The 23,276-nt window shown below is 43.8% G+C and overlaps 1 protein-coding gene across 5 annotated transcripts in view; it reads left to right on the plus strand.

Moving 5' to 3' along the window:
* The window catches only part of sema3fb (sema domain, immunoglobulin domain (Ig), short basic domain, secreted, (semaphorin) 3Fb), a 258,447-nt gene that overhangs the window by 16,935 nt on the left and 218,236 nt on the right, over positions 1-23,276 (plus strand). Inside the window, exons 1-2 of one of the 5 annotated variants that reach the window (XM_080181449.1) lie at positions 12,661-13,161; positions 17,227-17,376. In XM_080181449.1, coding sequence (XP_080037575.1) covers positions 17,274-17,376 — 103 coding nt within the window. In that variant the 5' untranslated portion in view covers positions 12,661-13,161; positions 17,227-17,273. Of the gene's footprint in view, positions 1-12,660; positions 13,162-13,637; positions 14,094-15,777; positions 15,854-16,326; positions 16,437-17,226; positions 17,377-23,276 lie in introns of those variants that run through there. The other 4 variants (XM_080181450.1, XM_080181452.1, XM_080181451.1 and 1 more) reach the window with 4 other exon arrangements.

Here is a 23,276-nt window from a genome sequence, read left to right on the forward strand (position 1 = left end):
TCAGTGCTGACTCTCTGACAGTGTGGTGCTCCCTCAGTGCTGACTCTCTGACAGTGTGGTGCTCCCTCAGTGCTGACTCTCTGACAGTGTGGTGCTCCCTCAGTGCTGACCCTCTGACAGTGTGGTGCTCCCTCAGTGCTGACTCTCTGACAGTGTGGTGCTCCCTCAGTACTGACTCTCTGACAGTGTGGTGCTCCCTCAGTGCTGACTCTATGACAGTGTGGTGCTCCCTCAGTGCTGACTCTCTGACAGTGTGGTGCTCCCTCAGTGCTGACTCTCTGACAGTGTGGTGCTCCCTCAGTGCTGACCCTCTGACAGTGTGATGCTCCCTCAGTGCTGACTCTCTGACAGTGTGGTGCCCCCTCAGTGCTGACTCTCTGACAGTGTGGTGCTCCCTCAGTGCTGACTCTCTGACAGTGTGGTGCTCCCTCAGTGCTGACCCTCTGACAGTGTGATGCTCCCTCAGTGCTGACTCTCTGACAGTGTGGTGCCCCCTCAGTGCTGACTCTCTGACAGTGTGGTGCTCCCTCAGTGCTGACTCTCTGACAGTGTGGTGCTCCCTCAGTGCTGGCTCTCTGACAGTGTAGCATTTTCTCAGTGCTTGTCGGAGTGACTGCCACAGCTGAGGGTATCAGTGACATGTTTGAAAATGTAAAACCCCCATTCTCCTGTATTAAAGCAGTATTTTATTCAAAAAGTAAAGTAAAAAGTTTATTCCTTAGTCACAAGTAGGATTTCATTAACACTGCAATGAAGTTACTGTGAAAATCCCCTAGCTGCCACACTCAGGCGCCTGTTCAGGAAACTGAGAGAGAATTTAGCATGGCCAATGCACCTAATCAGCACGTCTTTCAGGAAGAAACCAGAGCACCCGGAGTAAAACCACGCAGGCATGGAGAGAATGTGCAGACTCCACACAGACAGTGACCCAAATTGGGAATTGAACCTGTGTCCCAGGCGCTGTGAGGCAGCAGTGCTACCACAGTGCCACCATGCCGTGCTGAACATTGAGACCATACAACCAGATAACTAAAATTTACTCATGTCCTGCTAAGTTATGATTTAATTTCTGACACAAGGTATTATTTTAGTTGCCCATATTTTCTTCATGCGGTTGTATAATCTTCTATAATTTCTCCATGCAGTTGCCTAATCTTCCAGATTTCCTCCACAGTTATATAAACTTCCAGGGTTTTTTCACACAATTGTATAATCATTCATAGTTTCTTCACACATTTGTATTATCTTCCAGAGTTTCTCTATGCACTTGTAGAACCTTCCATAGTTTCTTCACACAGTTGAATAACCCTCCATATTTTCTCCATGCAGTTGCATAATCTTCCACTGTTTCTTCACACCGTTGTATAATCTTCCATGCATTCTCCATACAGTTGTATAATTTACCATAGTTTCTTCGTGCAGTTGTATAATCTTCCATGTTTTCCTCACAGTTATATAAACATCCATAGTTTCTCCATGCAGTTGTACAACCTTTGATAATATCTAAACGTAGTTCTATAATCTTCAATAGTTTCTTCACACAATTGTATAACCATCCAGAGTTTCTCCACACAGTTGTATAATCTTCTATAGGTTCTCCATGCAGATGTATAATCTTGCATAGTTTCTTCATACAGTTGTATAACCTTCCAAAATTTCTTCACATCGTTGTATAATCTTCCATAGATTCTGCATGCTTTTGCATAATTTTCCATAGTTTCTTCACACAGTTGTATAATCCTCCATAGTTTTTTCACATCATTGTATAATCTTATATAGTTTTTTCACAGTTGCATAATCTTCTATTGTTTCTTCACACAGTTGTATAATCTTCCACAGTTTCTCCATGCCGCTGTGCAACCTTCCATAGTATCTGAACACAGTTCTATAAACTGCCATAATTTCTTCACACAGTTGTATTAACTTCCATAGTTTCTTCATGCAGTTGTATAATCTTGCCTAGTTTCTACACACTGTTGTATAATCTTCCATCATTTCTATATGCAGTTGTACAGTCTTCCATACTTCCTTCACACAGTTGTATAATCTTTCATACTTTCTTCATACAGTTGTATCATCTTCCATAGTTTCTCCATACAGTTGTATAACCTTCCATAGTTTTGTCACACAGTTATATAATCTTCCATGCATTCTCCATGCAGTTGTACAATTTACCACAGTATCTTCATGCAGTTGCATAACCTTCCATAGTATATGAACACAGTTCTGCCATAGTTTCTTCATAATGTGGATGTGCCGGCGTTGGACTGGGATAAACACAGTAAAAAGTCTGACAACACCAGGTTTTAGTCCAACCGATTTATTTGATAGTAAACGCACAAGCTTTCGGGTTAGTCCCTTCGTCAGGTGAATGGAGAGTTCTGGCCTCAGACGGAACTGGCCTCTGTCTGAGGCCAGAACTCTCCATTCACCTGACGAAAGGACTAACCCGAAAGCTTGTGCGTTTACTATCAAATAAATCGGTTGGACTAAAACCTGGTGTTGTCAGACTTTTTACATAGTTTCTTCACACAGTTGTATAATCTTTTATAGTTTCTTCACACAATTTTATAATTTTCCATTATTTCTCCATGCAGTTGAATAATCTTCTGGAGTTTCTTCATACCATTGTATAATCTTCCATAATTTCTTCATACAGTTGTATATTCTTTCATAGTTTCTCCATGCATTTGCATAATCTTTCAAAATCTCTTCACACAGTTGTATAATTTTCCAAAATTTGTTAACACTGTTGTATAATCTTCCATAGTTTCTTTACACAGTTGTTTAATCTTGCATACCTTCTCCACGCAGTTGTATAATCTTCTATAGTTTCTTCACACTATTGTATAACCTTCCAGAATTTCTTCACAAAGTTGTATAATCTCCCATAGTTTATTCACACAGTTGTATAATCTACCGCAGTTTCTCCGTGCAGTTGTATGATCTTCCATTGTTTCTTCACACCATTGTATAATCTTCAATAGCTTTTCCATGCAGGTGTATAATCTTGCATAGTTTCTCCATGCAGTTATATAATCTTCCATAGTTCCTTCATATGGTTGTATAATCTTCCGTAGTATATCCACGCATTTGTATAATCTTTCACACAGTTGTATAATCCTCCATGGTTCCTTCACACAGTTGTATGATCTTCCATACATTCTCCATGCAGTTGTATAATTTACTCATAGTTTCTTCATGCAGTTGTATAATCTTCCATAGTTTCCCCATGCAGTTGTACAACCTTCCATAGTATCTGAACACAGTTCTATAATCTTCCATAACTTCTTCACACCATTGTATAAACTTCCATAGTTTCCCCATGTAATGTATAATCTTGTATAGTTTCTTCATGCAGTTGTATAGTCTTCCATAGTTTCTACACACCGTTGCATAATCTTCCATCATTTCGATATTCAGTTGTATAGTCTTCCATAGATTCTTCACACCATTGTTTACTCTTCCGTCATTTCTATATGCAGTTGTATAGTCTTCCATAGATTCTTCACGCCATTGTATACCCTTCCATCATTTCTATATGCAGTTGTATAGTCTTCCATAGATTCTTCACGCCGTTGTATACTCTTGCATCATTTCTGCATGCAGTTGCATGATCTTTCATAGCTTCTTCACACAGTTTATAATCTTCCACAGTTTTTTCATGCAGCTGTCAATCTTCCATAGTTTCTTCACACAGTTGTGTAATCTTTCATACTTTCTTTGCACAGTTGTATAATCTTCCATAGTTTCTACACACAATTGTATAATCTTCTATTGTCTCTTCACACAGTTGTATAATTTTCCACAGTTACTCCATATAGTTATATGATCCTCCGTAGTTTCTTCACACAGTTGTATAACCCTCCATAGGCTCTTCACACCGTTGTATAATCTTCTTCCATAGTTTCTTCACACAATTGTGTAACTTTCCAGAATTTCTTCACATAGTTGTATACTCTTCCATTATTTCTTCACACAGTTAAATAATCTTCCATAATTTCTTCACGCAGTTGTATAATCTTCCACTGTTTCTTCACATAAGAACATAAGAAATAGGAGCAGGAGTAGGCCATCTAGCCCTTCGAGCCTGCCCCGCCATTCAATAAGATCATGGCTGATCTGTCGTGGTTCAGTTCCACCTTCCCGCCCTCTCCCCATAACCCTTAATCCCCTCTCTTATCAAAAACCCATCAACCCGCGTCTTAAAAATATTTAGCGAGGCAGCCTCCACCACTTCAACGGGCAGAGAATTCCAGAGATTCACCACCCTTTGAGTGAAGAAGTTCCTCCTCAACTCCGTTCTAAACCGTCCCCCCTTTATCTTGGGGCTGTGCCCTCTAGTCCTACTGTCTTTTTTGAGCGGGAAGAGTCTCTCCACCTCTATCCTATCCATCCCATTCATCATCTTATATGTCTCAATGAGATCTCCCCTCATTCTTCTAAACTCCAACGAGTACAAGCCTAGTTTATTCAGCCTCTCCTCATAGCTCAACCCCCTCAACTCCGGTATCAGCCTAGTAAACCTCCTCTGCACTCCCTCCAAGGCCAAAATATCTTTGCGCAGGTGCGGCGCCCAAAACTGCACACAGTACTCCAGCTGCGGCCTCACCAATGCCCTATACAGCTGCAGCAAGACCTCCCTACTTTTATATTCAATCCCCCTCGCTATGAAGGCCAGCATCCCATTCGCCTTCCTGACCACCTGCTGCACCTGCAAGCTGGGTTTTTGCGACTCATCACATAGTTGTATAATTTTCTATTATCCCTTCACACAGTTGTATAATTTTCCACACTTGCTCCATACAGTTATATAATCTTCAATAATTTCTTCACACAGTTGTATAATCTTCAATAATTTCTTCACATAGATGTACATTCTTCCACAGTATCTCCACACAGTTGTATAACTCTCCACAGTTTCTTTACACAGTTATATGATCTTCCATAGTTTCTTCACGGATGCATAATCTTCCAAAGTTTTGCCATGCAATTGTGTAATCTTCCATAGTTTCTTCACACAGTTGTATAATCTTCTATTGTCTCTTCACACAGTTGAATAATCTTCCATAATTTCCTCACACAGTTGTATAATCTCCCATAGTTCCTTCACACAGTTATATAATCTTGTGTAGTGTATTCACATAATTATATAATCTTCCAGAGTTTATCTATGCAGTTGTATAATCTTCCATAGTTTCTTCACGCACTTGTATAATTGTCTAGAGTTTCTAGACAATTCTAGAGTTGCACAATCTTCTACAGTTGTTTGACAGAGTTGTATGGTTTTCCATATTTTCTTCACACAGTTGTATAATTTTCTGTAGTTTCTCTGGGCAGTTGTATAATCTTCCATAGTTCCTCAACACAGTTGTATAATGTTCCATAGTTTCTACACACAGTTGTATAATCCTCCATAGTTTCTTCATGCAGTTGAATAATCTTCCAGAGTTTCGTCACACAAATGTATAATTTTCCACCATTTTTCATGCAGATGTATAATCTTCCAAAATTTCTTCACAAAGTTATATAATCTTCCATAGTTTCTTCACCTAGATGCGTAATCTTCCACAGTTTCTTCACACAGTTGTACAATCTTCCATAGTTTCTTCACACAGCTGTATAATTTTCCATGGTTTCTTCACACAGTTTTATCATCTTCCATTGTTTGTTCATTTGTCTGGATCTGGCCTCAAATTCATTGCACCTTCTTTTTGCTTGACCATTGTTGCTGTGCGTGGCTGTAACCTCTTGAATTCTCTCTTTTGAACAGAAGAATTTCCAACTCTCCTCCTCTGAGTCCTTCCATAACATTACGCTACTTGTCCAGTATCTATTGTCTTCTCTACCTTACTTTCACCACTGTGGACTGACGTTCTGTTTGGTTTATTGTTCTTCAATGAAGCACTTTGGAATGATTTTCTGCATTAAAAACCTGATTTACATCCAAATTGCTGTTGCTCTTACCTCCCAGCCATGGAACGTATCCCTAGCGCTACCTGACTCAGTGACATCGCATCCCCACTTTCAGCTGCTTCCTATTTCCACTGAATGCAAAAATTCTCCTCCTCCTTGTATATAATGGAGCTTTCTAGCACCAGTTTGCTGAACAATCCACTTGACAATATAAATATGTGGCTATTGAACGCGCAATCGTTGAGGGAAATGGCTCAATGCCAATTATGAAAAAAAATCACTTGACTAACCAGGCCTGTAAGATGAGCACTTTCCAATTATTGCTTTTCTCCCAGGCTGTACACTCTACAGCTTCATTTTTACACTGTTAAGTGGCTTCTTAGCTGCTTCAACCACAGTAAAGGATCAGCAGCATTTTGAGTGGCTCTTATTTTTCTTCTGGGACAGTTAACACAACCTCATTTCACAAGGCGCTTGCAACCATGCTTTGGGACATGCCCCTTCTTACCATTCTGATACCGGAGGAACATTTGGCCCCCATGTCTTTTCATTCAACTCTTCCAGGAGGTCAGAGTAACAAATTGCTCCGAGCTTCTTTACCTCTGATGCTGTCACTCTGTTTTGTCAAAAGAAAATGTAATGAAAAACAGAGAAGAATGAAAAAGCCCTCGAGCAGCGGATTTTAGGTTACGCAAATGTTTTGCTTTATGTTTATTTTATTAATGTTCCCTGGCCAAAACGTATTGATACCTTGCTGAGACAAGGGTCCTCCAATCATGCACTGCCTTGCCTGAATATCCATTATTCGTGTTGGAGCCCAGATTGGCAGGCTATTCGACTGCAAAAGCCATCACAGACCAGTCCACTCTAAGCTCCACACAGGACATTTCTCTGTGATCCCATCTTACTCAGGCAAGGCTCGTAAAATCCTATCCAAGGCAAGGGAGAATTCCAGTTTGCGAGCCTTGCCCGCCCCAATTCCAGGTAGGGATAAAATTCCAGCCTGTGTTTTTGGTTAATGATGGACTGTTGATTTGCTGTTATTTTTTCTTTGGCTAGCTATTTACCATTTATATAGATGATCTGGAGGAGGGAACCGAGTGCAGGGTGTCGAAATTTGCTGATGACACCAAGATTGGGGGAAAGGCAAATTGTGCGGAGGGTGTGGAGAGTCTGCAGAAGGATCTAGATAGGCTGGGCGAATGGGCCAGGAAATGGCAAATGGAATTTAATGTTGGCAAGTGTGAGGTGGTCCACTTTGGTAGGAAGAATGGTAGGAAGGACTATTACTTACGTGGCGAAAAACTGCAGCAGGCGACGGTGCAGAGGGACCTCGGGGTCCTTGTGCATGAGTCGCAAAAACCCAGCTTGCAGGTGCAGCAGGTGGTCAGGAAGGCGAATGGGATGCTGGCCTTCATAGCGAGGGGGATTGAATATAAAAGTAGGGAGGTCTTGCTGCAGCTGTATAGGGCATTGGTGAGGCCGCAGCTGGAGTACTGTGTGCAGTTTTGGGCGCCGCACCTGCGCAAGGATATTTTGGCCCTGGAAGGAGTGCAGAGGAGGTTTACTAGGCTGATACCGGAGTTGAGGGGATTGAACTATGAGGAGAGGCTGAATAAACTAGGCTTGTACTCGTTAGAGTTTAGAAGAATGAGGGGAGATCTCATTGAGACGTATAAGATGATGAATGGGATGGATAGGATAGAGGTGGAAAGACTCTTCCCGCTCAAAAAAGACAGTAGGACTAGGGGGCACAGCCTCAAGATAAAGGGGAGGCGGTTTAGAACGGAGTTGAGGAGGAACTTCTTCACTCAAAGGGTGGTGAATCTCTGGAATTCTCTGCCCGTTGAAGTGGTGGAGGCTGCCTCGCTAAATATTTTTAAGAAGCGGGTTGATGGGTTCTTGATAAGAGAGGGGATTAAGGGTTATGGGGAGAGGGCGGGAAAGTGGAACTGAGCCACAACAGATCAGCCATGATCTTATTGAATGGCGGGGCAGGCTCGAAGGGCTAGATGGCCTACTCCTGCTCCTATTTCTTATGTTCTTATGTTCTTATGTTCTTATGTTCTTAATCTGAATGGGGCTGGTTCACTATTTATGACACCATTGCATTTAAAGACGGCACTCCAATTGGGACAGAAATGTGCTGCCAGAACATTCAAGCACTTGTGCAAAGCAACCAGCATAACTAAGCACCCCGGACATACTCGCTTCCACCTTCTTCCGTCGGGAGAAAAAATACAAAAGTCTGAGGTCATATACCAGCCAACTCAAGAACAGCTTCTTCCCTGCTGCCATCAGACTTTTGAACGGACCTATCTCGTATTAAGTTGATCTTTCTCTACACCCTAGCTATGACACTGCATTCTGCAGCCCCTCCTTTCCTTCTCTATGAACGGTATGCTTTGTCTATACAGCACACAAGAAACAATACTTTTGACTGCATACTAATATATGTGACAATAATAAATCAAATCAAAACCTGCTCCAGCGGCCTCAGGAACTGAATGAGAGTTTAGATGAGCAGGAGAGATGAATTTCAACAAAACCTGAAATGTAGAGGTGAGCAGAGAGAAAGGAAACTGGCATGAAACAAGAAGAGGAAATTCTAGAGAAAAACAGCAAATCCCTCAACATTTGACAAAGAGAAAGGACAACTCTCTGAACAGAATTAAACAAGTAATCCAGGCTGAAAATTCAATCCATCTTTCAGATGAAGCGCTGAAGTGAGGCCCCCTTCTCCCCTCACCTTCTGGATGTATAGACTCCCCTGGCGTTATTTGGAAGAACATAAGAACATAAGAACATAAGAAATAGGAGCAGGAGTAGGCCATCTGGCCCTTCGAGCCTGCCCCGCCATTCAATAAGATCATGGCTGATCTGTCGTGGCTCAGTTCCACTTTCCCGCCCTCTCCCCATAACCCTTAATCCCCTCTCTTATCAAAAACCCATCAACCCGCTTCTTAAAAATATTTAGCGAGGCAGCCTCCACCACTTCAACGGGCAGAGAATTCCAGAGATTCACCACCCTTTGAGTGAAGAAGTTCCTCCTCAACTCCGTTCTGAACCGCCCCCCCTTTATCTTGAGGCTATGCCCCCTAGTCCTACTGTCTTTTTTGAGCGGGAAGAGTCTTTCCACCTCTATCCTATCCATCCCATTCATCATCTTATACGTCTCAATGAGATCTCCCCTCATTCTTCTAAACTCTAACGAGTACAAGCCTAGTTTATTCAGCCTCTCCTCATAGCTCAACCCCCTCAACTCCGGTATCAGCCTAGTAAACCTCCTCTGCACTCCCTCCAAGGCCAAAATATCCTTGCGCAGGTGCGGCGCCCAAAACTGCACACAGTACTCCAGCTGCGGCCTCACCAATGCCCTATACAGCTGCAGCAAGACCTCCCTACTTTTATATTCAAGACTGGAGCTTGTTCACACTGTGCCCAGGTCAATATTCAACTCTCGAACAAATCGTTAAAATGGAAAATCCGGTCTTGTCGCTGGTGTCTGTGGGAGCTTTCTTCATCTCCACATCACTAAAGTGCTGCATAGATCTCTGAGAACTCCTGAGATTGATGTAAGGCGCCATGTAAATGCAATCATTTCACCTTTACCAGTCGGTCGGTGAGAGGCTGGGAATTCTGCATTCACAGATTCCTGCTCTGCCCAAGACCACAAGAAACAACAAAAGGTCGTGAATGTAGCCCAATCCACCACGCAAACCAGCCTCCCATCCATTGACTCTGTCCATACTTCCCGCTGCCTCGACAGAGCAGCCAACATAATCAAGGATCCCAGGGACAAAGAACAAAAAATCAGCCTGGGAAACAGGCCCTTCGGCCCACGCCGCCATCTCAACACCACGAGTCCACCTCTCTACCCAAGACCCCTATCTAATGTTTTATGGCCATCCAGATTGAGGGAAACTGATTTAGGGACAATTTATTCCCGCCAATCAGCCTAACAGCACATCTTTGGGGTGTGGGAGGAAACCAGAGCACCCGGAGAAAACCCACGCAAGCACGGGGAGAATGCGCAAACTCCCACCAGACATTCTCTCTTCCAACTTCTTCCGTCAGAAAAAAGATACAAAAGTCTGAGGTCATGTACCAACCGACTCAAGAACAGCTTCTTCCCTGCTGTCAGCAGACTTTTGAGTGGAACTATCTTGCATTAAGTTGATCTTTCTCTACACCCTAGCTCTGACTGTAACACACATTCTGCATTCTCTCCTTTCCTTCCCTGTGAACGGTATGCTTTATCTGTGTAATGGACAAGAAACAATACTTTTCACTGTATACTAATACACGTGACAATAATAAATCAAATCAAATCACTTCTCGACAGTGACCTGCTCACTGACATTTAGTTTGGGTTCCACTGGGACCACTCAGTTCCTACCCCTCATTACAGCCCTGATCAAAACCTGGGCAAAAGAGCTGAATTCAAGAGATGGTGAGAGTGACCGCTCTTCATATTGAGGCGGCATTTGACCAAGTGTGGTATCAAGGAGCCCAGGCAAAGCTGGAGTCAACAGGAATCGGGGGCAAGTTCTCCATTGGTTGGAGTCATGCCTGGCACAAAAAGACGGTTGTAGTTGTTGGAGATTAATCTTCTAACTCAGGACATCACTGCAGGAGTTCCTCAGGGCAGTGTTCGAGATCCAACCATCTTCAGCTGCTTCATCAATGACCTTTCTCCCATCATAACATTAGAAGTGGAGGTGTTCACTGATCATCACACAATGTTCACAACTCCTCAGATATTGAAGCAATCTGTGTCATGTGCTGCAACACCTCAGCACCTCAACCATCACATTCATTCATTTACCATTCAATCCCTTCACTACCCGTTGGCAACACAGTGTATTATTTACAAGATGGACTGCAACAAGCTACCAAACTTCCTTCGACAGCACCTTCCAAACTCACAAATTCTACCATCATTTCTTTATTCATTCATTGGACATGGGTGTCACTGGCTGGTCAGTATTCATTGCCCATCCCTAGTTGCTCTTGGCTAGGCCATTTCAGAGGCAGTTGAGAATCAACCACGTTGCTGTGGCTCTGGAGTCACATGTAGGCCAGATCAGGTAAGGTCAGCAGATTTCCTTCCCTAAAGGATGTAAATGAACCAGATGGGTTTTTTCCAACAATCAACAATGGTTTCATGGTCATCAGATATTTTTTGTTGAATTCAAATTCCACTACCTGCTCTCATGGGATTCGAACCCAGGTCCCAAGAGCAAAGGCCTATTGGAACAAGTTCCCTCCAAGCCACTCACCGTTCTGATTTGGAACTATATCACCATTCCTTTGCTGTCGCTGGGTCAAAGTCCTGAAATGCTATAGCACTTTGGGAGTACCTATAGCAAATGGACTGCAGAGGTTCATCATCACCTTCGCAAGAGCAATTAGAGATGGACAACAAGTGCTTCCCTTACCAGGGTGCTCACATCTCCAGAATGAATAGATAGCAGAAGGTTGGGTGAAGTAAGAGAGAACATAAAAGATATTGATCTCCTTATAGTTACTGAGGCACCATGTTCTGTATGCATGAATGTGGATTGTCTCATACTGGTTCCCTCTCTATGTCTGCTATGTAAAGATTTACAAAGGGATTGTCTTCCACTATTGATTTGATTTGATTTATTATTCTCATATGTATTATTGTACAGTGAAGAGTACTGTTTGTTGCACGCTGTGCAGACAAAGCATAACATTCATACAGAAGGAAATGAGAGGTGCAGAATGTAGTGTTACCATCACAGCTAGGGTGTGGAAAAAGATCAAATTAGTGCAAGGTAGGTTCATTCAAAAGTTTGTTGGCAGCAGGAAAGAAGCTATTCTTGAATTCTTGTTCTGATGTCTTGACTTTTCTTCAGGGAATCTGGAGAATTGATTGTTAAAGTTTATTCATTTATCAGTAGGTTTACATTCACACTGCAATGAAATTACTGTGAAAATCCTCTAGTTGCCACACTCTGGCGCCTGTTCAGGTACACTGAGGGAGAATTAAGCATGGTCAATGCATCTAACCAGCACGCCTTTCGGACTGTGAGGGGAAACCGGAGCAGCCAGAGGAAACCCACGCAGACACGGGGAGAACGTGCAAACTCTGCACAGACAGTGACTCAAGCCGGGAATCGAGCCCGGGGTCCATGGCACTGTGAGGCCGATAGTAGTCATGATGTGGACTACTACATCGGTTGGACTAAAACCTGGTGTTGTCAGACTTTTTACTGTGAGGCAGCAGTGCTAACCACTGTGCCACCCCAAATGAAAGGCTCCACTGAGATTTGAACTGGGGGGCTTGCTGGATTCAGAGTCCAGAGTGCTCACCATTACATCACAGAACCAGAGTTATCCAGAGGCGAGTTATTCCACCCCAGCTACAGATCTCAGTGGGAGACAAAGCTCAGACTCAGTGCTTTTGTTCTAACTGTTTCCCACAACAACTCCCCCCCACCCCGTGCCCCCATTAATATCCTGTATCTGCCTTGATTCCCCCACTCCCCAATCCCCCTCTCTCGCTGCAGACTCTGCCACGTCCAGGGAGGGTGACAGAGATTTTGAGATCCCGCTGCAACCCAAGGGTTAATTAGCAGTTTTCTCTCTCCCTCTCTCTCTCTCTGCATTGGAGCTTCATCCAGCCCAGGAAAGGACGGCTTGCAGCTAGCGCCAGTTGCCCAGAGATGGCACCAGCGAGCATTCCAGCGCACAACTTTGTTCTGTAGGATGGATTTATGCAAACGTCTGTGGATTCCTCGCCACCTGACATGTTCCTCAATGCTGCACCGTGAACAGACAGGAGCGGCGAGTTGAGAGAGACAGTTAGAGAGAGAGAGACTCACACAGAGAGAAACACCCCCTTTTCTTTCAAAGTCAAGATTTTAGCCACTTGTCATTTGCATACCTGAGAAAGCCTTTTTTAAAAGCCGGGAGCAGTGGGGGCTGTGCTCAGACAGTAAGTCTACCTGTCAGAGGTACAGAACTACCTTGCTGCTTTGCCCTGGAGTGTGCGAGCCAGTGACTGGAGCATGTTTCTGGATCAACTGAAGCTGCAAAGACCGTGAAAGTGGAGATAAAACTTGGGGACATTTCCTATCCGTTGCTACTGAGACATTTTATTTGATTTGATTTGATTTTTTGATTTTTTTTGCTGCCCGAAAGAAGGGGGAAGTTTCCTCAGCACCACAGTCGCTGCAGAGTTACCTCTGCAGGACAAGCAAGCTTAGCCACTGAAAGGTAACTCTCCCAAATCTTTTCCCTTCCGTGTATGTGATTCTGTGTGTTTGTGTGTGTGTCTGTGTGTTTGTGTGTCTGTGTGTGGGTGTGAGTGAGCGCGCGTGTGTTTGAGTGTGTGTGTGTTTGTGACTGCTAGTGTGTGTGTGTGATTGAGTGTGTGACTGCTAGTGTGTGTTTGGGTGTGCGTATTGAGTGTGTGTTTGTGAGTCAGTGTGTGTGAGTAAAAGTGTGTGTGAGTGTGGGTGAGTGTGAGTGCGTGTGTGTGAGTGTGAGTATGTGTGATTGTGTGTGTGTGTGTGAGTGTAAGTGTGTGTGTAAATGTGAGTGAGTGTGTGTGTGTGTGTGCGGGTGTGAGTGTGAATATGTGTGTTTGGGTGTGCGAGTGCAAGTGTGTAAGTATGTGTGTGAGAGAGAATGTGAGTGAGTGTGAATGTGTGTGGGAGAATGTGTGTGTGAGTGTGAATGTGTGTGGGAGAATGTGTGTGAGTGTGAATGTGTGTGTGAGAATGTGTGTGTGTGCGAGTGTGCGTAAGTATGTGTGTGTGTGAGTGTAAGTGTGTGTGTGTGAGTTGTGCAAATGAGATAAAGTGAAAGCTTTTCAGGGGTGTGAGGGAGTGATACGAGTGGAATGCTCATTTGATTTTCAAAGTGGGAGCGTGGTTGTGTTATTGTGTGACTGATGCAATTGCAGAGGGCGGTTTGTATTCTCTTTTATTTGGGGTCTCTCTCTTTTGTGCGCTGAATAGTGGATTGTTGTAGGCAGTGGAGCTCTGTATCACCGGGAGCAGCAGGCTAAGGGTGGAAAGAAGCGGGTTGGATGGCCAGCTCTGACCAAGGGAAACGTGGTCTCTGTTCTCTCCCTGCAGAGGCTGCCAGACCTGCTGAGATTTTCCAGCATTTTCTGTTTGTGTTTGTGAACGAAGAGACACAAGGTGAGAGTTATAGACTCTTTAGGGTTTGCAAAGCATTGGCATTTGCGGGTAGATGCCTGAGTGTTTGACAGTCACGTTCCCTACACGGGGATTATTGGACAGTCAGTTGGCAGGAATGTGTTCTTTAAGCATTTGGGGCAGCTTTCTCTCTCTCTCTTGTTCCTTCTCCAGCCGAGGCAGGCACGTTCCGCTTTTTTTTTATCCACGGGGTATCTGCTCCAGAGGGCTAGGAGATGGGAGCTGGATTCCAACGCCTTCTGCATGTCACAACAGCACCTGCTTGCGCTGTTACTGCTTAGACAGCGGGACGGCTCCCAAGGCTCCCCCCAGCACTCGGGGTTATTGCAACTAGTGCGATCTTTCACTCACTCCTGACACCATCCCAGTGCGTTTTGTGAAGCCCGAGTGCTTTCAAAAAAAATTGTGCAAATCTACTAAATGGGAACTGGGTGTTTAAACCTAAATAATTCAGGGAATTAAACCATGCTGAGTGCACACTATACCGTGGGGATTTTTTGTTTGACTGTAGATTAGATTTTAACACCCAATTGTTGAATTTTTTTCCATCAATATTTGAGTGTGTAACCAATAATCGCTTGTTAAAGATACCTCTCCTCAAATGGATTTCTGCTGTAATAATAGATGTGAAATGCTACATTATGGACCTGCATAAAACAGACCCCGATCCATTTTGGGATTGTACAGACTTATCCTCAATCCGTATCCTGTATGATAAAGTCTTCCATCAGTCCAAGTGTGTGCCCTGGTCAATGATTTCCAGATAGCTTCCTGTTTTATTTGTAGCTTTTCTCTTAGATTTTTAACAATGGGATCTCGACACTCCTTTTTCTTTGCATCGAGTCACGAATTAAAACTCCAAATCAAATTTGATTCACTAAATAAATCAGTTTTGACACCCCCCGCCCCCCCAACCCCGGGCGTTTAATTTTATTCTGAATTTGAGCCAATGCCTGAACAATGAATTGTATTTGTCAAATCTGGGTCGCCTATTAATTTGGAATCGAATGTCGGCTTGGCTTGAGTGTTCGGCTGTGTTTTGGAGTTGAACAGCAAACACATTCTCATTATTATGCTGGCTGTGTGTTTTCGTGTTTCTGTGTGTGTGTCTGCTTGTGTGTTTCTGGAGTATCAATGTGTTTCTGTGAGTATCAGTGTGGTTCTGTGAATGTCTCTGCCTGTGTATTTCGATGAGCATCAATGTGTTTCTACGTGTGTCTGCCTGTCTGTTTCTAAGTATGAATGTGTTTCTGAGATTGTGTCTGCCTGTGTTTCTGAGTATCAATGTATTTCTGTGAGTATCAATGTGGTTCTGTGAATGTCTCTGCCTGTGTATTTCTGAGTATTAATGTGTTTCTATGTGTGCCTGCCTGTATGTTTCTGTGAGTATCAATGTGTTCCTGAGATTGTGTCTGCCTGTGTGTTTCTGAGTATCAATGTGTTTCTGTGAGTATCAATGTGTTTCTGAGAGTATTAATGTTTCTGTGGGCTTGTATCATTGTATTTCTGAGTGTGTGTCTTTCTGTGGATGTGTGTGTGTGTCAGTGTCTTTCTGTGACTGTGACACCTGTGTGTTTCTGTGAGTGTCAGTGTGTTTCTGTGGGCGTGTATCAGTGTATTTCTGAGTGTGTGTATATGTGTCAGTGTCTTTCTGCGGATGTGTGTATCAGTGTCTTTCTGTGACTGTGATACCTGTGTGCTTCTGTGTGTGGTTACGTTTCAGCGCATCTCAAACTATTTCCGTAAGTGTGTCAGTGAATTTCAGTAAGTGTGTGACTGACGTTCTGTAAGTGTGTGTGTGTGTGTGTCACTATTTCGGTAAGTGCGTGTGTCACTGTATTTCAGTAAATGTGTCGGCATATTTCAGTGTGTGTCACTATTACAATAAGTGTGTCAGTGAATTTCTGTAGATGTGTGTGTGTCTCGCATTTCTGTAATTTATATACGTATACGTGATTGAAAATTGTAGTTCATTTGCTTGAAGTACCAGTCAATTGACTGTTGCCTGTATATCTGCACTGTCTCGGTCGGGAGGGTGGTCCTGTTTTCTCGGTGGTCACAGAGGTTAATCGAGTTCTCAGTCCTCACTTGCACCTCCCCGAATTTCTATTGAATTCCGGCAGAGAAACACTCCTCAGTCACCCTCCCTGTGCAGAGATCAGCCCAAGTTTCAGAGTGGGCAAATGCCTTCACATTTGGAGCTGTTGCTCACTCTCTCTGTGCCGTCTGTAGAGGCACGTTAGTGGAAATATTCTTGTAGTCCGTGCTAAACAGAAAACTCGAAGGTCCAAGGATTGGAATCCTCACTGAATTGAATTATTGGAGGTAGCGTCTCTGCCGTACGGGGAAATTTATATAAAAGCGAGAAAAGCTCATGGTCTTCGAGTTGTGAGAATCACTGGATATGTGCTTAAGATGATAACACTTGGGAGGGTGAAGTGGAACCTCACCATCGAGGCTCCCGAGCAGTGTATCTATCTGTCCCCTTTTCTCAGCTGTCCCTGTAGCTTCTCCAGTGTCGCACCTTCAAAGGAGCTGAACATCTGCTAGAAATATTATTACTTTTTTTGCAAAGTAGGAATTCACAGACTGACAGTACAGCTTTGTTAGTGGAGGGAGCACTGGCGGAATATATATATATATATAAAATGTGGAAAGGGAATCATTCGTAGCAGTAACAAGTGTTTATTTTCGTAGGGGAGTCGAAATCTGCTTAATGTACTCAAAGGGATTATTTGAATTCACTGGAGCTAATGTTTCAAACAATGATTAATTATTGCGTTGATAACTGTTTTCACGCTGCTTGCTGACTGGCCTGCCTTTTAATGGGGATTTCTGTTCTCTAACTAACAGCACCATTCCCTCCCTCTCCTCCCACCCCCTCGCCTCCCCGCCACCCCCCCCCCCCCCCCTCCACTCCAGAACACCTTGCTTGATGTCTCATTTCACCCTGCGCTGATATTAAAGTTACTATGGTACTCAGACTCTCTCCTATCTACAAACCCACACACAAAAAAAACTGGATTTAATCACTACGGAGCTGTTTGCCTAACCACTCAACTGATGAGAGATTATGTTTTTTTTGTGTGTGTGCGTCCCTTTGTACCTGATGCAGGTCTGAAAGCTCCCGTTCCTTTGTAAATCGGCTGGCGTTTGGTTGCCATGGATCGCCTCCTGCCCACCTGGTTCCTGGTGCTCTCCCTGTGGTGTGGCGGTGCCAGGACTCATCTGCAGAATGCCCCCCGCGTCTATCTCAGTTTCAAAGGTAAGCCAGCGGTGGACCACCTTAACTTGCCAGGCTGCCAATTAAAGTCAGGCTCGCTATTTCTCGACAAGTTTACCGGTGGCACTCGAGAAGCCAGGGCTGGGCTGGAGTTCTTGGCAAAGGTAACAGATGCCAGCGCTTAGCAGCAATCTGCTTTTCCAAGGATGCTCTCACTCTTAACGCGGTGGCTGTGGTCGCTCAATGGCTTCAACTGAAGTGAGATCATTTTTTGCAAAATTAATAACATTTGGAGTTGTGATATGAACGCATTTTCCTCCGGCTGCTTACTTACTTGGAATGGCAAATTTTTCGGGATATGTTTCTTTCCAGTGATTGTGAACTCATTTGGACCCTAAGTGTGTCTCTGGTCATCCCCGGAGACACACTTGGTGCTGTTAACTTCCAATGAAACCTGATTTAATACAGTTTCAAGGGACTGTTTTCTGAGGTGTATTCCAGCAGGATTGTATTAATTTGGGGATATGGTGCAGGAATCATTGCCAGGGTCAGACAGAGGTCTCTGTGTGGATAGAGGTCTGTGTGTGTGTGTGTGTGTGTGTGTGTGTGTGGGGAGTGGGGGAAGAACACAATGGGCATGACTGCCCCCCAAACAGAGTGCCAGTGCTGACACACCAAGAAGATTTGCCATAATGCCCGTGTCTCTCTGTAACATGGGGAGTTCAGCTTTGTGTTAGAGAGAATGAAACCAGCACAAAGGACTGAACTAAATTACTCCACACCCTCCAAACAGTTAATTGCTAAACATTATTGCGCTTGTGCTGGGGTGTCAGTCAACGCCTCTCTGTTCTTTGGTTTGCAAGTAATGTGAATGATGGGTTGGGTTAATTTAGCCCTTGGTGGTCAGCAAGTTGGCATTAAGGCAAGTGAACCCACTCCATAATTGATCTGGGGCTTGGTCACTGAATGAACTCCAGACATTTGATTAGATTTGATTTATTATTGTCACATCTATTGGCATACAGTGAAAAGTATTGTTTCTTGCGCGTTATACAGACAAAGCACACCGTTCATACAAAAGGAGAGGGAAGGGTGCAGAGTGTTGTGACACCAAAGCATGGGTTAGCAGAGGTGGGTTGATGGAAAGTCAGGCTAACCTGGCGATGTTGGAACGTTCAGCCATTGTTAGGAGGTTAGAACTGAAATGTTGTCTCTTTGTCATGGAGATGGCGAGTGTTTCCACTCTGGGGAGCTGTTTGAATGTCATATTTCACCGTGGGAGTCTGCGTGTCTTATATCATTCCGGCTACTTGTCACATCCAGACTTCATTTGTAATTATTTTATGGCTTTCATTCTGTTTATTTTTAAGGAGGTTTGCTGAGGAGGGATTGGGAGGTGGGAAGTCAGGAGTTGTAATACGGAGTGAGGCATTTATGGAAATGGTGTTTCCATTTCGTTTAATGTTCACTGAAAAGAATACTGGGGAGACTAAGGCCCTGACTGATACTCCAAGAGGAGTATTATCTAGAGCCTGGGGACATAGATTCAAGACTTAGAAACTTATAAAATTCTAACAGGGTTAGACAGTGTAGATTCAGAAAGAATGTTCCTGATGGTCCAGAACTTGAGGTCATAGTTTGAGGATAAGGAGTAAACCTTTTAGAACTGAGGTGAGGAGAAATTTTTCTCACCCAGAGGGCGGTGAATGTGTGGAATTCACTACCACAGAATGCAGTTGAAGCCAAAACATTTTCTGATTTCAAGAAGAAATTAGATATAGCTCTGGGGACTAAAAGGATCAAGGGATGGGGGGGAAGGGGTGATCAGGATATTGAATTTGATAATCAGCCATGAACAAAATGATTGGTGGAGCAGGCTTGAAGAGCTGAATGGCCTACTCCTGCTTCTACGTTTCTAAGATAAGTGGCAGTAGGTGTAGAGAGTAGATGAGGTAGAACTTTTTTACGCAGATGGTGGTGGGTATCTGGAATTCGCTGCTTGAGTTGGTAGTGGAGACAAAAACCCCAAACCTTTTTAAAAAGTACCTGGATCAACACCTTAAATGCTGTAAGCTGCAGGGCTACGGGCTAGGTGCAGGAAGGAGGGATTAGAAAAGGCACTTTGGTATTTCTAGGCTGGCATGGACAATATGGGCCGAATGGCTTCCTTCTGTGCTGTAACTTCTTGAGCTTGATAGAACCCACCATTCTGGTGCAACCGCCTGGTTTCTTCATGAAAGGTTACATCTGAGCATTGAGTTAACACTCAGAACAACAACAGTTTGTAACATGGTGGATAGTGCTTTTTTTAATGGCTATTAGTCTGAGAATCCAATCATATGACAATAAGCGCTGAAGAAGAACTGCTTCTAAGTGACTGCTCGCTCTTAATTAAGTTGCCTTTTCTTGTCGATCCAATTTCCCAATTAGTGAAAGCCCTTGAGGTGAATAGACTTGCTGTTTGGACTGTATAATCTTTGGGTTTAATTACTTTGGAAGAGTTCAGAATATTTCATGCTATCTGGGTAATTGAAGTGTTACATTGCAGACTGGGGGGAAGCCACGTTTGCAATCTCAGTCTCAATTATCACACATGGGGTTTGGCAAGGATGGGAAGATAAACCTCCCCCACCAATTTTCACCTTGTTACCTGCAGGAACAGACGGGCAAGGTTGTATGAAATTGGATAGTTGACAGGTGCTTTCATATGCAATCTCAAACTCAAGAACAATTCCCTCCCTGCTGCCACCAAACTTTTGAATGGACCTACCATACAAGTTTTTAAAGTTTACGTATCAGTGTCACAAGTAAGCTTACATTAACACTGCAATGAAATTACAATGAAAATCCCCCCAGTCACCACACTCCAGTGCCTGTTTGGATGCACTGAGGGAGAATTTAGCATGGCCAATCCACCTAACCAGCACACCTTTCAGACTGTGGGAGGAAACACTCAGAGGAAACCCATGTAAACATGGGGAGAATGTGCAGACTCCACACCCAAATGACCCAAGCCAGGAATCGAACCCGGTGTCCCTGGCTCTGTGAGGCCGTAGTGCTAACCACTCCACCATCATGATATGTAAAGCTGACCTTTCTCTACACTCTATCTGTGACTGTAACATTACATACTGCAGCCTCTCCTTTCATTCTCCCCTATGTATTCTATAAACGGCATGCTTTGTCCGGATTGTGTGCAAGAAACAATACTTTTCACTGTGTACCAATACATGTGACAATAATAAATCAAATTAAATCCCATGGGCTTGCCCGCATCTGCAGTGCCTTGCTTGTGACCATCCCTCGATCCCCACCATTTCAGCTGAGGCAGGAATACCATTTGGGAATAATGGATTGAGGAATTGACAGTTCAAGAAAGAACCGTGGAGATAACGAGATTGTGCTATCTTGGTGGGACAGGGCAAAGGAGCAGTGGAAGGGTATTTTTCTAACTGGAGGTCTGTGACAAGCGGTGTTCCACAAGGATCAGTGCTGGGGCCTCTGTTGTTTGTAATATATCTATAAATGATTTGGAGGAAAATGTAGGTGGTCTGATTAGTAAATTTGCAGCTGATACAAAAATAGAAGCTGATAGTGTCAGAGGATACAGCAAGATACAAATCAGCTGGAAACTTAGGGTGAAAGATGGCTGATGGAATTTAACTCAGACAGATGTGTGGTGATGTGATTGGGAAGGTCTACTGCAGAAGGAAGGTATACAGTAAATGTAGAGCCCTTAGAAATATTAGCATACAGAGGGATCTAGGCATGCAGATCCACAGTTCCCTGAAGGTGGCAACTCAGGTGGACAAGGTGGTCAAGAAGGCATATGGCATGCTGGCCTTCATCGGTCGGGGCGTTGAGTATAGCAATTGCAAAATCATGTGGCAACTGTATAAGATTTTGGTTAGACCTCATTTGGAGTATTGTGTACAACTCTGGTCGCCACACTACCGGAAGGATGTTGATGCATTGTGAAGAGTGAAGAAGAGATTTACCAGGATCTTGCCTGGTTGGAGGATGTGGGCTATGAAGAAAGATTAAACAAACTTGGATTGTTTTCAATGGAGCATCGGAGGATGAGGGGGGACCTGATAGAGGATTACAAGATTATGACGGGCTTGGATAGAATGGATAGTCAGAATCTTTTTCCCAGGGTTAAAGGGTCAATTACCCAGGGACATAGGATGAAAGTGAGAGGGGAAACTTTAAAAGGGATGTAAGGAACAAAATTTTCACATACAGGATGGTGACTGCTGGAATGCGTTGCTGGAGGAGATGATGGAAGCAGATTCTATAACAACGTTCAAAAAGCATCTGGATAGATACGTGAATAGGCAGGGAATAGAGGGATATGGACCACATAGAAACAAGAAAATATTAGAGAGGCATCTGTGTCGGCACAGACTTGGTGGGCCAAAGGGCATGTTACTGTGCTTTGTTCTTTGATGGTTCAAGTAAGGTCTGGCTTCTTCTGCCTTTATCATTGCACTGTGTCATTAGATTACTCCATCGATCAGCTTCAGTGTGGCCAGAAGCCTGTGGTTTGGAGTGAAGCAATGCGCTGCTTTTAAAATGCTGCAGAGAAGAACAATGCCTGTGTGAGGCTGAGGCACTTGCTGGCTATCTAATGGAGCTTCTGCCCAGAGTGAGGCGATTCACCCAGGGAGAGTCAATCCCTGGATTATGGGAAGGATCGATACCATTAAGACTGTCTGTGGGGACAGTTCACAAGAAATCTTTCTTGCATTTTAATACCGGTGATTTTGTCTATTTCGGTGAGGAGCCAAAGGCTTTTCCTGATAGTTTGGAATAGCCATGATGTGGATGTGCTGGCCTTGGACTGGGGTAAACACAGTACGAAGTCTGACAACACCAGGTTTAAGTCCAACAGGTTTATTTGATAGTAAACTCACAAGCTTTTGAGGTTAAACTCTTCATCAGGTAAATGGAGAGTTCTGTCCTCAGACAGAGCATATAATAGCACAGACAGTTAACAGATTACTGATTAGAATGTGAATCTTTACACCTAACCTGCTATTCAAGTCTTAAAGTGGCCAACAATGTGAGTGGAAGGAGCACTGATCACAGGTTAAAGAGATGTGTATTGTCTCCAGACAGTACAGCGAGTGAGGTTTTGCAAACCCAGGCAAGTCATGTGTGTTACAGATAGTGCGACATGAACCCAAGATCCCTGCTGAGACCGTCCTCATGTATGCAGAACTCGGCTATCAGTCTCTGCTCAGCGACTCTGCGCTGTCGTGTGTCGTGAAATAGTTTGGAAAAGTTTGGAATAGTCAGGCTGGTGGTGAAGGTGAAACTTCCACAAGCCCCTGTACTTCCTAACAAAGTGGTGCCACCGTGGCAATCATGTCCACTGCAACTCTCACCAACTTTACAGATGCACCATATAAAGCATTCTTTCTGGATGTATCACAGCTTGGTATGGGCTCCTGCTCTGCCCAAGACCTCAAGAAACGGTAAAAGGTCGTGAATGAAGCCCAGTCCATCACTCAAACCAGCCTGCCATTCACCGACTCTGTCTACACTTCCTGCTGCCTCGGCAAAGCAGCCAGCATAATTAAGGACCCCATGCATCCCGGAAATTCTTTCTTCCATCTTCTTCTGTCGGCGAAGAGATATAAAAGTCTGAGGACGTGTGCCGACCAACTCAAGGACAGCTTCTTCCCTGCTGCCATCAAACTTTTGAATGGACCTACCTTGCATTAAGTTGAGCTTTTTCTACACCCTAGCTATAACTGTAACATTACATTCTGCACTCTCTCCTTCCCTTCTCTATGATCAACTTGCTTTGTCTGTATAACATGCAAGAAACAATACTTTTCACTGTATATTAATACATGTGACAATAATAAGAACATAAGAACATAAGAAATAGGAGCAGGAGTAGGCCATCTAGCCCTTCGAGCCTGCCCCGCCAT

This window comes from Carcharhinus amblyrhynchos, chromosome 3 (assembly GCF_965287045.1).
Source record: "Carcharhinus amblyrhynchos chromosome 3, sCarAmb.v2.hapA, whole genome shotgun sequence".
Taxonomy (NCBI): domain Eukaryota; kingdom Metazoa; phylum Chordata; class Chondrichthyes; order Carcharhiniformes; family Carcharhinidae; genus Carcharhinus; species Carcharhinus amblyrhynchos.